The sequence below is a fragment of the Corvus hawaiiensis genome, chromosome 3 (genome assembly GCF_020740725.1).
Source record: "Corvus hawaiiensis isolate bCorHaw1 chromosome 3, bCorHaw1.pri.cur, whole genome shotgun sequence".
Taxonomy (NCBI): domain Eukaryota; kingdom Metazoa; phylum Chordata; class Aves; order Passeriformes; family Corvidae; genus Corvus; species Corvus hawaiiensis.
This window is the reverse complement of record NC_063215.1, coordinates 120,194,520-120,213,495: the sequence shown is the minus strand read 5'-3', so window position 1 is coordinate 120,213,495 and position 18,976 is coordinate 120,194,520. Positions and strand designations below refer to the sequence as shown.

The window sequence follows — 18,976 nt, the reverse complement described above, 5'->3', positions numbered from 1 at the left end:
GGCTTTGAACTCATTCTTTTCTGGTTCCCATTCTTTTAGTTGCCAGCAAGGGGCAAACTGGCTGTTGGGATTCTGTTTTCCTATCATTTTTCAGTTATCAGTGGTTTGTAGGTCCTTGCTAAAAGCACAGTATTGAATCTGCAAAGGTAGTTATACCTATTGGAATGCTATTAATAGTGTTTAGGAGGGATCATTGCAGTAAATCTACTTTAGCTTTTTTGTCAGCTGTGTTTTTATGTAATATTGTGTAAATCCTCTGGAAACACTGACACCTTTAAAGAGCTTAGTTTGCTTTCAAAGGGGATAGGGAGGGAAAACAGAAAAGAACAGATTTGGGGTAATTTCATTATTGAAAGATGCTTTTTTTTATGGCTCTTAAAAAAGTAAAAGTGAGTGAAGGCATGACAGAGAATAACCCCCACGTGTGCAGTTCCTTATCTGCCAACTCTCTCTTACTTTTCCTGCAGGAAATCTTGGCTGAGCAAAGTTGGAAGCCCAAGTTCCCGCATCGATAAAACAAATTTTTCCAACGAAAAGGAGATTTCCAAGCTTGACTTCTCGGATTTCAACACTAGATACTAAGAGGAGGGAACCTCACTAAGCACAAAACTCTGACATTTCTGCTGCATGATATTTTCTGTGCCTCCATCAAATGTTGCAAGAGCATTTGGATGCTTTTCTGTGCTAAGGATAAACATAAATGCTCCCTGTTCCCACCAAGTAAGAATTCCTGGTTGCTGTGTTAGACATCTTACACCATGAATGTCAACATTTAGTGTCTAAAATGCCAATATCTAATTTATTGCAGCTTTGAAAGACAGATAAAAGCTTAGAAGTGCTGCTGGTTATTTGTGCACAATGAGACTTGTTACATACAACCAGATGGTACCTAATCTTTACACTGTGAGTTGTATTTTAGATGCAAAATAATAATAAATTTATGTTCTACTGTTCGTAATCTCACCAAAAATACATAACTACAGAACTGGAGAGCACTGAGAGTGCTGTGTAACAACTCTGTTATAGACCAGGCTCAGTGTGATAATTAATTAAGTTATAGTGGTAATTTAAAATAAATGTGTTGTTTCAAACTAGGATTATCTAACCAGCTGTGGTTTAAAATTCTCTGTGACAATGCAGATAAATTGTTCCAAGGTGATGAAATGTGTGGCCTCTCATCCTGTTTTTTCCTTGTCTACCTGTAGCTTACATCCATTCTGACTATAAAGGGTGTTCTAATGTCTTTGCTTTTTTGACATTATTACCAAAATTGAAGATTTCAGTGGTTTTCCTTATGGAAAATAGATGTGTGTTTGCCCCTGAGTTCAGACTGTGTGGTGGAACCTGCACCCTCATCTGTCATCTGAAGTCCTGAGCCATGGGCTTGCAATAAATCCTGGAAAAGTCTGATGCATTGTGGATCCAGTTCCTGTATCCAGCACTCTCTCCACAGGCACCTGGGAGTCAGGGCTGGGTCAGACCCCTACCCTCACACCTGCAGTAGTTGAGTCAGGCTTGGAACATTCCAGGAGACTTCATGAGGATACTGAAGCTGGTATTCCCACTGGCTGCTCTGTCCCCCTTCCTGGGGTGGGTGGTGTCAGTTTGGGCAGCTGCACCAAATCTGCAGCTCATGGTTTGAATTTCAGGAAGGAGATTTCCTAACTTAAGTACTGCACTTCTCCATCAGTGCAAGGTGTGCTTAGAAAGTTATTTCTGCTCACCACTAGATTGATTTTCTTTGGACCTTTGCATTAAGCAGTAAAATCTCTGTTCTAGAATTTGCAGGAGCTGCTTATGAATTGTTCTGTGATTATACACAAGCCCCCATTGTTGAAGTCGTGGTCAATAGCTCTTGTTCAGCTCATGGTAAATGGCAAAGTTCAAGTGTAGCAGGAGCTCAGTAGCTGTTCCATCCTCCTGAAAAACTGTATCCTGCCCAACAAAGTAGTTTACATTTTCCTTGGAGCTACCTGGCAGAAAATACCCCTTCAGTCAAAGACTTTCCAGCCAAGTGCTCTGCTCATATTTTGAGGAACAAGTAGAGAGGAAGGCAAAAAACAGGGGACATAAGATACAGAGGAAGAACAGCCAAAAATTGTTTTGATGTGTTCCAGGGGTGGAGCTGGGTGCTTACAAGGACTTGAAAATTTTATACCAACTCCCCTAGAAAGGCAAGGCTTGAGGAGAGGGAAGCAGCCATTTTAAGTGCTCACTTTTTTGGGGGAGGAAATGTGAAGAGAGCATTCTTCTGTGCTGCAAGTCATGTGTTGCTGTGTTCCTGCAACCTAATGGAGCCTTGGCTGGTGCTGTGGGCATTAATCTTCTCATTTTATTTAATCCTCAGATTCTGGTAAAGTATCCTGAGTCCAAAGGCATCCCATTTGTGGAAGTACAGTGTGTACAGAACAGCAGAGCAGTGTCTCTAGATTTAATGAGAACATCATTGATTTTGAGGAGCCAAAGAATCCCAATGGTAAGATAGAAAAATAAGAACAGTTGGATAATTAGACATCAAAACTGAGTTGAGATTCCACTGGAATCCTTTTCTACCCCTTACTAATATCACTCAGTTATGACTGTAGATACACCTGAATTTTATTTTTTCAAAATGCAGTGCAGCAAGAATGTATGATGTGTAGGCCAGCTTCATTCTTGCTGTAAGTGGAAATAGTTTCCATGAAAGAGTTTCTATTTAAATAAAAAAGGTTTCTATCTGTAGTTTCTATTCTGTTCTCCTAATAGTTTCTATCTAAAAAGGGCTGAGACTTGGAAATAAATAGTGGGAACAGACTTTCACAAGTCATTCGTGAATTTTGGACAATGCTGACTTTCCTGAGGGGAAAATGTTGTGCCTGACTTGTATTCTACTAGAATTTAAGGAAATTCACCTCATTAAGCCTAGAGGCCAGACATGTCAATTAAAATCAGAGTTTAACTCCAAAATGACAGGCATTTCAGAAATGTATGGATTTGTTTGTATTTGATTAAAGAATTTAAAAATGAAACCTTGCCAAAGCCATGGGCAGAAGGAGAGCTTTGTGCTTCATCAGGAATGATGTAACCTTGCACAACAGGGATGTTCTGCTGGACCTGCTCCTTCTTGGTGTCTGTGTGGAGAAAAGCGTGGTAGCATCTCCTGCCATACTTTCTCTTAGGTGACACCAATCTATCACTTCTGATTTTCTTGATGTCCTCCAGAGCTGCCTTGCTTGGCTTGCTTTCTTCTTAGAAAACTGGCCATGTTTGCTGCTGGAATCCTCTTACTACACAGAGTGAACTGGATTAGTCACTCGAGCTTCCTGATTAATGCATGGCTCCGTGCTGCTGCGAGCACTCTGATGTGAAGGGAATGCTGCAGTGAGGGGTGAGGGCAAACACTGCTCTGTGCTATCCTTTATTTTTTAGAGTCTGTTTAGACAACAGCAATCCCATAAATTGGGATTTCTGTAGTATCATTCTTTCTTCAAGGCTCCTCACAGTCTGTTGTGTAGTGGGTAGAAGTATTAGGATTAAAGAGAGGTTATTTCTGCCTCAAAACACTGCAGGGACTTAAAATAACTAAACTTGCCTCAATTAATTTGATATTAATACTGGCATAATTGAATAAAAAATCCTGACGTGGAAGATCAAAGGAGGAACAACCTCACTTTTGGTTAAAAGGGCTGCAGGAGTGGATTGGAAGGTTTTACCAATCAAATTTCCAGAATAGTTTGACTAATTAGGAGGTGACCAGTTGTTTTCCACAATTAGATGATGTTACTGTAAATATTAATATAGATAAGTGCAAATATAAACATTTAAAAGTAGTTTCTGATTAATCACTCTGTAAATCAGTTGTGATATGAAGTTGTCTTTACCCCAGAAGTGAAGAATTACACTCTGAACAGCACTAATGGGGGAGTAGAAGTTTTTTTGCCCAAAATCCAACAAGCAGCTCTGTCTCCGATGAAAGGCACTGTGGGCTCCCCCATAGCTGTAATAACTCCTTGGTGTTAGGAACTAACACCTGTGATTCCTGCAGTTTGGAAATGGGAAAGTCTTGTAACATTTCATGCTGCGTTTGTGTTGTCCTAAAAGTGGCCAAGAAGCTCTAAGCCATGTTTTTGTTTCACAGACAATCGATCAGCACCAAGAAGCAAATTTTGTCCATCATAACCTTGGTGTGTATTCCAGAAAAAAAAGGAGCAATGCCCTTGTGGATTTTTGGGAGCAATTCTTTTCTGGGTCTGACAGGCTGAATTAGAGGAATACCCAGCATCCCAGGGTTTCTCCACTAGCTGGAAGGTAACCTGGCATTCACTTGGATTTGGCAGGGAGGTAACAAAACAAACAATGGAGAGACACAAGTTCTGTGCTGCAGGCACCGACTTATGTTCCACTGGAATGCTGCCATGGACTTTAGTGGGAACAGTAATTGGTCATGCAACCAAGGAAATGCATTATTAATGGCACAGTGTTTGAGCAGGGGCAGATAAGATAAAGACTAAGTCACTTTCTTGGTGCTGGTTTTGTTTTTTCCTAATTACAGAGGAATCACTGTGGCTTCAGCAACATTAGAAAAGCCAGAACTTTCTTGCACGAAGTTCAGCACTTGAAGCCATGCCAGGGACTCACTATCCCAAGCAAGCCACTAATTCCCAATTTGTAGTTACAGAGTTGTTCTGCAAAGGGTGGGAGCGGAGAGAAGTGGATACATGCAACCCTTCAAAGCCTTATAGTAATAATAAAATTAAAAATAAAATTCTAGTGCTGGCATAGGGATGGTAAGTAGAGCAGGAAGGGTGAAGGACAGGAGTTTTAAGAATATTAATGTGGAGAAATTTACCTGCAGTTGTTTATTTGGAGCTGCAGCCAAGGGCACCACTGGAAATCAGTTCTGTGTGAACAGCATAGAGGAAAGGGGTGGCTGGGGAAGAGGGGCTTGGCAGAAGAGGGTCTGAAAATGTGTTCAGAAGGAAAAGCTCGGGACATATTTGGAGCATGAGAAGAGAGGCCAATTTTTATCAACTGATAAGGGAATGCTCACTTTAGATGGCAGCACCTGGGTGCTCTGGGCAGGTCACAGCAGGGGATGTTGGAGACTCACTGTGAATCTTGTTCAGCTGTTGGTGATGTTTTGTATTTTTTCCCTGTTTAAAACAAACCAGCCTCAAACTTTTCTTAAATATCCACTCCTGAGCTCTACAGCTGCTGTACTGCTGTGAGTAGTTCAGCCCACTTGGGAGGAGAAGTCTCAGTGCCAGGTAGGAAAACACCCCTGAATTGTGTGAGGGGCTCCAACAGTACCATCTCTTCCCAGAAATAACTGTCTGCTGTCAGGAAACAGGCAGACAAAAAATTTGCAGACCAAGTTAAAACTCATTAGCGACCCACAATATAACTCGGGGAGAAAAAAAGCCCTGTGCAGTTATCTAAGTTTGCTGACACTTTGGAAACAAAATGATGACTAAATAGTAGTGTGTGCTCCAAAGAATGAGTGATATACCAAGATGAATAGGATTTAGGCACTATTTATCACAGTTAAGCCATAGCCTGAATACCATAATGCTGATTCCTTAAATTCATTATGCAGCCAGTATAATCTAGCAGGCAGCAATGTGCCTGTGAGAAGGAAGAAACTATTTCCATTGTTTTAAACTGAACTGTAGGCACAGAGTGATTGACAAGATTGTGCTTTGTCTTATTTCTAAGGTACCACACCAACATTTGTAACACTTGTGTGAAGTGTTAAACACACTGAATTCTTACATTTTGCTGTTTAAAGTGGTAATCACGGTGTATTTATCTGATGGATACAGGGGGATGTCATTCCATACTTATAAGAAGTGCTGGTGATGCTTCCATCAGCCCTGTTTAAAGCTGACAGTGTGTGGGTGCTCCCAGTTTCTATTTATGTGACTGGGATTTATTTGTCCTGTGGAATAAGTAATAATTCATTTTTCTGGTGTTAATACCCCGAGGTTCCCGAGAGCAGCCTCACAGCTGTGCACACAATTATTTCTAGAAATTATCATGTGTGAAATAACTTTGTTCTGGCCCAGCCATAAAATTTACTCATTAGGTGGTAGGAAATGTGGTACTCTGAGCTGCCCTTCAGTGGGAATTCTGTATTTTGGGAAGAAAGTAAGAGGAAGGGACAGAAATGGCCACAACATCTGAGATTTTTGGCTTAGTCAAGGTAAGTTTGAAACTCCCCCAATTATTCTGAATGAAATAAGTGAATTGTTCTGGAGGTACTGAGGTAACACTTGCCAGTTGCTTTTTTTGAATTTTCAGATAGCATTCAGGAAGTGTAAGGAATGAAAGCACACAGGAAAGCTGAGAGATTTTTTTTTTTGATGTCTGTTTTCTAGTTGTTGGTTTGGGGTTTTTTGTTGTTGTTTTTTGTTTTCGTTTTTTTTTTTTAGCCACAGCCAGGACTTACTTGCATTTTTTAAAACCTGTCTGTGGGGGAATGAAGCCACTAAGAGCTGGAGTGGCTGTGATAATTAACATGGTATGATGTGCTCGATGCCTTGAAGCAAATCACTACAGAATTCCTGGTGCTGGGTCCTGGGGGAAAGGCTGGGATATATTAAGTTGCTTTATAGGAAAGCCCTTGGGTTTTTCAAGTGGTGTAAAGGAGACTGTTTGCAGCCATCCAGCTAAAAATGCCACAGAATTATCAATGCTGAAGAAGCTTAGCAACAACGTAGCTTTGCTACCCTCACTACAAAGCAAAAGAGAAAAAATGGATTTTCCTCTGTGCTGCTACAAGCCAGGAGGAATTCACTTCTGGAGAAGAGTAGGAGGCGGGTTTCACCTTAGATGCTTGTATTCCCTGAAATAAAAGATGGGATGGCAGCTCTACATTACTTAGTATCAAACAACTGATGCATCTAATAAGAGAAGCAAGGGAAAATACCCTCTGAATTTTAAATATCTAATTGAGGCAGCATACCAAATAACCACAAATCAAAGCCATGAGAAGAATACTTGAGAGGACAACCTATTCACAGTGACCCAAAGCAACCACTGAACTAATGCACTTGAAACAAGGATTCAGGAAAGAAAATAAATCTGCTACCTAGAAAATTAGGGGAAAATGGGGATCTTTACCTCTTTTGTCCTGTATTTTTTGGCTGGATTAGTACCTGTAATCTCTGCTGCTCAATGGGTGAGGACTGTTTGGTTCTGCTTCTGTATATCACAATTGTCACAAAAAATGTTCCTTTTGATGAGACAAATCCTACCAATACCCTACTTCACATCTCCCCACTAATTTATTTTTCCTCAAACATCTTTTCTCGTGTTTTGCACAGCTGAGCTGCAATCCATCTGTCTGTCACAGAGATGTTTATTCTTAGTCCAAGATGGAATCTCAGGCTCTTGTTTCCTGGTTACCGTTTTCCTTTACCCAGGAGCTGGAGATTTGGATGCAGGATATTGACAACCTAAAATTTCAAGTGGAGCAGCCTAAAAAATTAAAGCACTTTAAAGAGCTCTCGATGTCCTTTGAGATCTGCAGCGCAGATGCAGTGGGACCATCCACAGGCTTTTCCACACTGAGCTGCTTCCATTTTTTTTTTCCAGTCCTTTGTATCAGATTAGAGTTGTCATATCCCACTGGCCAGTTCCAAGGCACTCCCTTCTCTCCAGTCTTTTTTAGTCCCCTTGAGTCTGAGGTCAGCTGGAGTTTTATAGCCTACGAACTCCCAGAAACCTCTGTCGCTCTGCTGTGTCCCTTTGGGATTTTGCCTTTCCATTTCGTTTCAGGCTTTCACCACTGATCCATCTCCCTGCCTAAAGCTAAGCCAGGAACAACCTTGTATTGCCCCTGCTCACTGCTCTCCTCCAGCTATTCCACTTTAGCTGATAGTGATCTCTAATGGCTCCTGTTTGTGCTGGGCTCAGTCTCCCTCACCAGCCACACTCCATTGGATCCTTGGGGGTGATCCTTCCTGACAGCGTAACCCCACTGGGGATTGCATTAGCCAGGCATGCAGAAAAGAGAAAGTGCCTGTCTAGTGTAATAAAATAAACACACAAGGGGAAAAATTGCCAGCCAAGGGTAGAGCTGGGGTTTCTAGTGTGCTTCAGAAGCCCTCCCCTGCGCAGGTATAGTAATACACCCTCTGATTCCCTCAAATCTTAAAGCTTTTCCATCAAGCTTGTGGGATTTTTTTTCCAATAGGTATCCAGTGGGTTTTCTTTCATCTGTTCAAACTTCATCTGCTCTTCTCTCATTGCGAAGAAGATGTTAATATTAAAAGAGTGAATTCATGTATGTGCAGGCTTAGGGAAGTTCAATCACTGACCCATCAGTTTAGCCCTGAGTCAAGTAAGTTTAATCCAAGAAAACAAAATTATGTGAACCAATCTTATTTCTTCTTCATCCTGCTTTACAGTAAACAGTGTTATTAGGATCCTGAAACTTAGTTTATCCCTCCCTCACCACCTCTAGCTCCTTCCCTGGAGCCCCCACTAATCCCTCTGTGACTGCATCCCCCAATCCTTTCAGAGGCAATTGGCTTATGGCAAACAAGTGGAAACCCAGTTTGGCACCTCGTTGCTCTCTTCAGGAATCAAGAGTGCCTAAATCCTTCTGCAAGGTACCAAACTTTGCAAGTTCCTTTATTTTTAACTCTTGGTATAGGTACAGCAGACAGTTTTCTCTGTGCCTTCCTCGATCTCTGCAGTGCACCCTCTTACATTTGCAGAAACATTTCACTTGGGATCCTGCATGGGGGGAGCAAATCTGCCATTGAGGAACTGAAATCCACCTGTGATCAGGTTAAGTGGCTCCAGTGACACATTAAGGGTCACTTTCTTCAGGTGCTGGCTGTAAATGTAAACCCCAAACCCTCCTCCTTTTCAGGTAAGTTATTTCTTAGGAATAAATGAGGTTTCTGAAGGAAATATGGGCTAAAGCTATCCAGTCCCAAGAGAAGAAACCTCCAAAAGGGTAATTTAAACTGGGGATGGGTGTATGTCTTAGTTCCTGTCACAGTGACGTGTCTCCCCAGGCTCTGGAAGCTGGGTCTGGCTGCAGAAACATCACCCTGGAGGTCATGTTCTTCCTTTGCAGCTCACTTCTGCTTGGAGCTGAAACAGTAGTAAGTAGTTTTTTGGTGTAAACTGGAATTATAGGAAAAATACTCTGGATCTGTTGTTTTTCTGTGAGCTGTGAGCACCCACAGGCTGCTTGAGAAGTGTCTGGTGATGGAGACACTGAGCAGGGTGCGGGAAGGTAAAAATTCCCTGACTTCCTTATGGAGTGATATTGCAGCTGACCAGCTGGAAAATGGAATGGGGAGCTCACACAACCCAAGGTGGATTGTCCTAGACTCCATCCCACACTGCTGAAGGGGGAGAAACAGACTCTGTCCAGGCCATTTATCTCCATCAATGCCTGTTCCTCCTCTCTGCCTGCAGGAACAGACCCTTTCAGGAGCTGTTTCCTCACAGCCAAGGTGGAAGGCTCTGCCCAGTGCTCCATGTGGAGCTGAGCTCCAGCTGTGTGCAGTTCCAGGTGTTTCAGGCCAGGGAAGGAGCAGGGATGTCTCTAGCCTATGTACAGATACCTTTCTTAAGGGACTTCCTCTATCAAACTGCCTCTTTGGTATTTTTTTTCTCCTTTTTCTCTTTTTTTTTCAACTTAGCCACTCCCAGGCTGGATAAACAGAGTTTCAAAGAGCTTTCCAAATCCAAAAGATGGGGATGTTATACAGATTAATCTTATGAAGTGAGGTATTTCCTGGGAAAGCCTTCTAAAGGAATTTTTTTCATTAGCGAGTCCCTCATTATAGGATTAAAAGCTAAGCTCCTTCCTCCCTTATTTCTTCTACAAATGAGGTTTTCATAAGACCTTTTATGTTTTTTTCTAAGTACCCCAGGTCTTGCCTCTTCTGGCAGAAGTATAAATGTTAATAACATTAATTACTTCACGCAAATCAACTACTTTTGGGAACTTTGGCTAGGAAAAATATAGGAATCCCTCTTTTTGCATTTTTTTGCTGTTGTATTCTAAGTGTAGTTGGAAATATCCAGGGCCAAATAATAGATAGATGTCATCAACTTTAATTCAATCTTGATTTTGCAGAATAACCCTGTTTTGGCTTTCTGAAGTCATGCCTACTTCTAATACTGGTATTTTAAAGGGGATTTAGCTTTGTAGGGGAAACTCAGGCCCTGTTAAATCCCCAAATCTGGCAAGTGGTGTCCACAGGCGAACCCTGGATCCTCTAGAGATGCTCTTATGGGCTTTCTGTGTGGGGCCAAGGAGGGATCCTGGAAAGCATCAAGCATCCAGTAACTCCATACAGGGAAAAGCCTCCCTTTCCTGAGCTATCAAAGTTGTAAAAACACCCTGTCCATTATGGAAGTGTTTGTTCTTCTGGGCACATCCAGGATTTTAGGAGAAGTGCAGAACAATGGACAATAATTAACTGCCAGCCAAAAGAGAGATGTATAAAAGATGGAATACATAAGGTTTAGCAGCCTGAGAAAGGTGCAAAAATTAGCATTTTGGATCCAAGGGCTCACGCTCAGCAGTGACAAAACATGCACAGGAAAATAAAAAAGGGTTGTGCCTCAACTGGAAGTGTAAGATTTCTGATATAAAAATGTCTGAATTCCAGTGGAAAAAGGCCATTTGTCTTGCAGTCCCTGTCTGAAAAAATGCTGGGCAGTGTCTAATGTTCTTAGAAGTGTCTCATTTAATGAGGTCATTTGACCCAGTGACAAGATTTCATTATGACTTCATTTAGAACCCTTGAACAAATGGAAAGGAGAGTAACAGTTAACCTGAACTCTCTAACGATTTTAATATACCTGATCTTCTAGACAGGAAAAACATCTTTGCCAAGTCCAAGAAAATCTCTTTATAAAAGACATTTATTTGTAAATGGAATTGGAACACAGAATAAAACCAGACTGGAAATTTTCAGAGATGTGATTCCCCCTCTTCCAGGAGGCAATGGGAGAAGTCTCCACCGTGAGAAGATTATCAGAAAACAGCCTTTGGCCCTGATGGAGAGCATTTCTTTTTTAAACATTAACTGTAGATCACAGTATCTGTTCTGGTTTATCACCGTGATAAAAGTTCAGTTTGCCGTTGTCTCGAAATGACCGAACTGCCTGGTGAATGTTTTGTAACTGAGAACCATTTCCTTTTGTAACTTAAGCACTTAATTGCTTCTAACCGGTTTCTGTTGCAAAGGAGCCTCGGATCCAAGTGACAGAGCACAGAGGAGAGGATGGGGGAGCCCGTGGTAACTGCACATTATTAAGGTGTCAGTGGTGTGATCAGAGGTGGGACAGGACAAAGGACAAGGAGGAGGAGACTGAGGAGCATCTCGGAATGCTCACAGAGAGGCGATCGGGGGTTCTGGGAAAGATCGCTAGAGGTAAGTCCTGGCAAGCAAATCAGGAAAGCATTATTTGATGAGACATAGAGTCCTCAGCTAATCAGTGTCCAAAGCAGCTGATAAAAGCAGTCAAAACCATTGAAATCAGCAAGTCATTAGCACTTGGGAGAGCTGGCACCATGGCCTGATCTGGGAAAAAATCACGGAACTAAATCAGGAATTAAACACCAAAACATCAAACTCTCAAAATAGGCAGCCCAGTCCAGGAATTAATTTTGTGCCTTCAGGATCCATTGGTAGATGTGAATGAGTCATACTCTTAGTTTAGGAGAACCAAGGAGTCATTTTCAATGCAGTTTTTTTGTACAACCTGACCTTCATTTCCCTCATATGAATCAGGAGTAAGTAGAAGAAAATTATCGTGAATGAGAACAAAATTTAATTTTTGGCATTTGCAGAAACTTAAACCCAGATTATTCCTTGTTCTGGTTTTAGAGCAAGCAATAATATCATCGAGGGCATGCTGACTTCTGAACCAGTACATAATGGTATGAACATATTTAAATATTATCAGTGAGTAGAGTTCATATATTGGTGTAAAAATTTCTTCCTTGTCTTCTTTTTCTTCCAACCCAAATAGTGATGGAATGTTTAATATTGGCACAAGGATTGCCAACAGAGACTTTGTATCTCTCCCAAGTAAATGCTGCTCATGTTCACCAGTGGCACGATAATTCCAATTACATTGTGCAGGATTAATTAGCTCCAATGTAAGGCTGCTAAATGAGCAGCTATACTATTGGGGAGCAAAAGACACCAAAACAAACCAGGTATGAACAATTTGCACATCCTCTTTCAGTATTACAAGAGGGAATGGCTTCAACTGAGAGAGAGCAGGGTTAGATTGGATATTAGGGAAAATTCTTCCCTGTGAGGGTGATGAGGCCCTGCCGCAGGTTGCCCAGAGAAGCTGTGGCTGCCCCATCCCTGGAAGTGTCCAAGGCCAGGTTGGACAGGGCTTGGAGCAACCTGGGATGGGGGAGGTGTCCCTGCCCATGGCAGGGGGTGGGGCTGGATGAGCTTTAAGGTCCCACGAGTGTCATTAAACTGCACTGAATTGTAGAGCCCCGAAGAACCGATCCAGACACCGGCCTGAGTTGGCTTTGCCAGCCAAGTTCAGTCGGCAGCACATGAAAACCCTCAAAGTTTTCTCCAGTACTGGATGTTACCTGACTCGATTGCACTGTGGACACTGTCAATCAGTTGCTCTCTGCCAACAGGTTTAGCAGTTCTGTTGTTCATTTTTGCCTATATTCAGCAATGGAAAAAAGGTACGTTTTTCAAACTATACTTTATGGGGAGCACCTGTGTGAGAGATGATTTTTGACTCCTTGTAACAGTACATGTTAAAAATTACCCTGCTGATGTCACTTGAGGTATTTCCTCCTGGCTCTCTCCCCCATCCTGAGTAAACAGCTATAAAAACTGAGAGTTCACCTGCTGTATAAGCCTATATCAGTAACAACCCTTCCTCTGGCATGGATAAACCAAACATTTGGGAGTTACCACATGAGGAAATACTTCTACTTAAAAGCTCCACGTCTGGAGGCTGTGAGGTTGGAAGAGCCTCCCTTTGGCTATTTGAAGGTACAGTTGTTGGTTTTGAGAGAGTTTGACTGAGTTGGGCCACGGGAGGCCAAGTGTTTGCAGTGTCCCGTGGCTGAACAGCACAGGTAGCACAGAGCCACAAGGGCTGTCTCAGGGCAGGTAAAATTCAGTCTCGTGTCATTTTTCCCAGCCATCTCTAAAGCAAATGAATGAGACCAAGTCTAGACCAATTTTTAACCAACTGCTCAGACAGGCTCTCTCCCTCTTGTGGGTGTTTTGTCAGCATAATGACTGACTGGCCTTTTATTCCCTGCAAGTAGGGCATTTGGGGAGCTAAGTGCTCCATAAAATCAGACTTAGGTGAGCAGGAAAGCCTCATCTAAAAGCATGTCTGTAGCAGGTGAGCTGCCTGGCTGGCAGAGTAGTGAAGGTGTCCCTTGGGGGGCCTGGGAGCACTGTCTGATCAGCCACTCACCCTCAACTGCTGCTGCTGTGACTTTCATCACTTGCAGCTTGTTTCTGCAAGAAGAATTTGCTGGAGAGCAGCTGCAATCCTGCATTTCTTCACTCCATGTGTACTTATTCTGAGGCAACTGGTTTGGGAGCCAACACCCTTGCTGACTATGCCAAGAGGATCAGCTGAGCCTGCTGCTGTCACCAAAGGGTGTTCCAGGAGAGCAGTGTGGCGGCAGCAGCCTTGGAGGCCAGTGTTATGGCTGAACTGCATTGGCTTCAGCTAAAAAACTCCTGTCCTATGGGTCACTGTTTTAACGCCAAGAACCACTTGGAAACACAGCAGATTATACTCTAACAACTCAATGTATTTTCCCAACTACCCGAGTCTGATACATTTGAAATAAGTATAATTTTCCTCCAATGCTCTGAGCTGCTCAGTTTCTGTGCACTGATAGAAACTTAGAGTTTCAAGTTGGGAGAGAGGGGCTCCCTACTTGGCAACTTCTGAGCAATCTGAGATGTGGAGGGAAAAGCCTTTGACAATTATGGAAATTGAGAGAGAGGAGGAAGAAGGGGAGATGTTTCCTTGAACAGAGGGACAGTTTCTTGTCTGCCCTGGTTTGAGGAGGGGAAGAGCTGTTTGCTCATGGCTCTTGAGTAATTGATGAAGCAGATTCATTCTGCAAGACACAGAAGCCAAGGTGATGCTGACTGGGCAGATCTTGGAGCTCCCCAGGTCTCTGGCAGCAAAGGGAGGAAACAGCATCAGAAGAAAATCATTTATGTGGCAGCAAGAACTATCATGTGCTGGCTTTCTTTCCCCCAGGGTGGGAGGGGAAAGAGAATAGCAGTTGTTGGCTCTTTTTCCCTCCTGGTGAAGGAAAGGAGCACAGACAGTAATGTCATGATACAGACAGGCACAAATCTCTGTAAATCAGTGCTCTTGGCTCATCAGAGGATCCCTGCCAAGTGTTAGCAGAAAGGAGTGAAAATCAGAGGCAATCTTAACTCATAGGTGTATGTTCTGTTATATCCAGTGTCACCTGGTGCTCAGGGTGGCTGCTGTTACAGCCCAACTGCTGCAAGGTTTTAGTTGTGCAGACCCTCTTGCACTGAATTCACAGCCAAATGGGAGTTATGAAACCATGCTTTAAGATTTACTCTGTATAGTCAAGCTTGCATAGTAGAAAATAAAAGGCCGCATTTAGAACCATGACAGATTTTGCTGAACACTGAGAAGGGTGAGAGATATAATCAAGGAATTATTTTTGTTTTTCTGATTCTTTCTGCAGCAAAAGTCATTGCAGAGGTAATAGTGAAATCTGGAGCGTGAATGCTCTGTATTTACCTTTATCTGGAGGATCCCAAAGCCTGTGACTCTTCCATGGGTGGTGTTGCTGACTTAGTGACCTAAACGTATGCTGAGCACAAAATCTTTGTTCCCTCGTGACAAATCTCTTCTTTCTTTGCGGGAAATCTTTTGGGCTCTTCTAGGAAAGATCTTGGCTCTGTTCTCCTGGCTGTTTGGTGTTGGCATTGTGTCAAGGCAAATGGAAGTGGCCTGTAACAGAATGCTGGATCATCTGTCCATGTCCAAGGAAGGAGAATGCTCTGAAGGGCCAACTCTTCCCCTTGGCAATACCAATTTACTGCTCCTAATATGGCTATGGTTACTGCCCTGTGCTTTGAGCAGTGATTTTTTGCCTCATGGAACTCTGTATCCCTAGAGACTGCAGCACTGCCAGTTTAGTCTGGAGCCCCAAACTGAAGACTTGTGGAAAACTTCCATGCAGGTACAGGTGGGAATACTGGGGGAACCTGTTTCAGTGATGTCAGCCAAGCTGTGGAGTAAGGATCAGTCTAATGAGTGGCTTATCCAAGGCTCTTTAGAAAGTTAAGATAATCATCTTTTATTATTGAAAAATCAGAACGATCAGCTGAAAGCACCAGCATTTAGGGAGTTAATGGCTGGCTCCTGGTCTGTGCTCCTGTGAAGCGTCTGGAGCAGTCCTATCCCTACTCAGGTGCCGTAGGAGCTCCCTTGTGACTCCATTCCCCAGCAGTCAGTGTGGGGGAAAGGGACTATGATTGACCTGGTGATTCTCAACCACTGTGACAGCAGGAGACTGGTCCAGTGTTCCCTAAATTGCTGCTGGAGTGCCAGGACTGGGAGCAAGCACAGGGCACCCCTGTGCCCTTTACCCCTCAGCTCCAGTTGAGCAATGCCCCCCTGAGCTGAGTGTCTGCTCCTCCTAGACAGACACAGTAACTCCTCTATGTGAACGTTCATACCAATTAAATCTTATCATCAAATCATTCTGTTCCATCACTCCACTTAATTAGCCATGGTCTTTGGTATTTCAGCAATGCTGCACCGTGCCAAAAAATGAAAGTATTCTTTGTGTGGTACACACCCAACAACTGCCTGTCTGCCAGCCGGGGGCAGACCAACAAATATTTCTCCTGCACCAGAGTAGTATCTGCTGGGAAATGTAACTGCCCACTTCTGGTTTTTCAAACTGAAATGAGTTAGAGACCGTGGTCTTTTCATCTGGGCACTCTGCTTTCCTCGCAGCAAAGCCAAGCTGGTTTCTCCTCAGCTGTTTTGTGAACATAAACTGTGATGAGTCACACAAAACCCACAACTGAAGGGGTTTCTCGAGTGTTAGTTGTTAATATGGCCTTTCTATTTACAAACGATAAATGGAAGAAAGGAACACAAATTAACTGCTCGTTAGCAGCAGATCACGGCTGTTACCTAAATCCTTGTCTGCGGTAGGGCCCTTGACTTTAGGAATCAGGTCTGACCTAATTTTATTTTATGTTTGGAAACATCTAAACCCAGGCAGGTCATCACATCCCACTTTCAGCAAGAAAGCGCCTGATTTGGCAGCCTCTGTTGTAAATGGCTGCAAATTTTTTCCTCGGATTTGAGCATCTCCTGTGAGTCAGTGAGGATAAAAAGCTCTGTGACCTGCAGAATCTAGCCTGGAATTGCTCATCAACAAATGACAGTGATGGAAACATTAGGAATGAGGAAATAATAATGGTTAATTCCCTGCTGCCCACTGATGCTGAGACCCATTTTTAGTGCCAGTGAGAAAGATGCCACCAACCTACCTGTGACAAGGAATCAGTTGATCCATGGAAATAGGAACTCTTTTAATAGTCCCCCAAAGCCGTGCCCTGCTGCCATCTGAGGCATTTGTCAGATGTGACAAGGCACTTGGCCTATTTTTGTCACACAGCAAATCCTTTTTCCTACTCTACTTGGGGTTCAGTCCCATCCTTGGATATGAGCTCACTGCTCTCTTTCACTTGCATGGAAATGTTCTGTGCCTGAAGGCAGAATTTGGCTGGATCTGAGTAATGACATCTGTAATGTTCCCTCAGACAGGACCCAAAGGACACCAACAGGTGCTGATAAGCATCCAGCCTGCAGAGAGGTGTTTGTAGATCCTCCATGGTGCTTGTCTGCATCTTCACGTGCTTTTGGAAAATCTGCCTTGGAGAGGCTTGGAGAGAACTTGGAGTTGCTGCAGAACAGAGATGGGGGTTCAGTCTGTTTATCTTGGTTGCCCAGACAGGACATTAACCATCAGAACAGCCTCTCTCCTGCAGAAAGCCCAGGTGCTGGTTTGTCTCCTGTACAGTACAGTGTCCTGTACAGTACAGTTCTTCTGCCTCTTGTCCTCTGTGTGAAAACCTTGCTTTTCCTATAATCCGTAGAAGAGCTAATTCCAGAGGTCACGTTAGCATGAGATAATCAGTCGCATCACCCATAGAATTCCAGTATTCTGGTGAACCCCTGGCTCTGGTGAAAGCAGTGGGAAAATACATGTTCACCTCTACTGAGTCACAGTTCCAGTCTCCTGGGATACTTAAGGAGTGGCTCCAAAAGTGCCACCATCACTGGCGTTTACTGATTTAAAACACAGACCCCTCCTGGCTTTTCACTTGTTGCAGCAGTTCTTTAGGAAGTTGCCTCTCTTTCCTTCACCATCCTTTGCTGTATGAGCCCAGAAAACTCCTTGAACCAGGCTTTCCTTGTATTCTCAGCAAGAATTTGCATTCTTGCTTTCTCTATCTCTGGATCATTCAACAAAAATCCTCTTGATATTTCCCCTGTGTTGCAGGCCCATGGCAGCTTCATTGAGACAGAGAGGCTGTCACTGGTGTCAAAGCATGTAACCTATGGACAGATACTCACCTTTAAACCTCTCCTCTCACTTCTCTTGCTGAGGCTGCCGAGGTGTGGGAATTTCCTGGAGTCCTGAGGCTGGTTTTTGACTTCACTAGGCTGCTTCTATTTAGAGTAGCTGGGATTTTGTTTCAGAGATTTTTTTTCTCATTAACTTTTTGGGTTGCAGGTACTTTTAAATGGCAAATGTGGCTCTATTTCAAGGTAAAGGGGGGAGAAAAAAGGCTAGAGGAGGTCTAACTTCTAGATTTAGCTGCTTTTATATGAAGCTGGAGCAAGATCTGTGCTGTTGTGTGAGACCCAGCCTTGTCCAGACAGGCTCAGACCGGGGCAGCAGCTCTTTCGCATTCTGCTCTGTGTAAATACCTTTGCTGCCCTTCCCACCAGGCTCTGGGGATCTCCACTGGATAACAAGTTAAAGTCCAAATAGCGAGCCATTTGGGGTGATTGATGGAGGATGTTGTGCACACACCCAGGGTATGTCATTTCCAATCTGAAGGGAAGCAATTGTTTCCATATGTTGGCACGTTGGGGCTCTTGGTGCCGAGCCAGTTGTCTGGCTGCGATCAGGCAGCAGCATCTCACAGTGATGGAAGATTATACCTTGGAAGAGGGGTGCTAACTTTAGGCTGTATTCCTTAAAAGGATACAAACTCCGAACACTTCTCCAGGATGTAATTTATGGTTCCAGTATGTTTTGACTTTACATAGATGAAAAACCAGGACTTTTCTGTATGCATATATGCATAAAAATTCCATCCTGCTCCATGGCCCACTCTCCCCCCCAAAGGAATCCAATAAAACAATAGCTGAGGCTGGGTTATGTTGCTAACTTGGCTGCATGGGCTGCTGCCTGCTGAGGCTCAGAAGGATTCCCCCTCTTATTAACCCAATTTCTTAGAGGTATTTTAACAGCTACATCTAGTTTTGTTAACCAGATCTAGCTTTTGTTGCTCAGCTGGAAACTGGGCTCTTAAAGCAGATTTTAGAGATGCCCTGCACCTACCAAACCCATAATTCTGGGATTTTGGGATGGTTTGGATTTCCTTTGTAAAGTGTCAAACTGGTTGCATATTGCTGCACAAACAAATTAATGTAATTTTCAAACTTCATCAGTAAGATTTCTCCATGCCAAGGCCCTGCATCAAGCCCAGGTACAAACCCCAGGGAGGGGGGTAAGTTAAAAGCTGCTGGAAGAGGGTATTTTTGGCATAGCAAGAAGCCACCAATTTAAAATATTCTGTGAGTTCCCAAGTTATCCATGATTCTCTGAACCACCACCACTGGAGCACAGCTCCCTGATGGTGATGCAGCCAATGAGGGATCACCACATCCTTCCTGAGGAGTCTGTACTCTGCCA

The 18,976-nt window shown here is 43.3% G+C and overlaps 1 protein-coding gene across 1 annotated transcript in view; it reads left to right on the top strand.

Annotated features, from left to right (window-relative positions):
* Positions 1–1,407, top strand: part of ACYP2 (acylphosphatase 2) — a 33,199-nt gene extending 31,792 nt beyond the window's left edge. The window contains exon 4 of the mRNA XM_048298795.1: positions 468–1,407. Coding sequence (XP_048154752.1) covers positions 468–582 — 115 coding nt within the window. The 3' untranslated portion in view covers positions 583–1,407. The remainder of the gene's footprint in view (positions 1–467) is intronic.
* Positions 1,408–18,976: the final 17,569 nt, after the last annotated feature.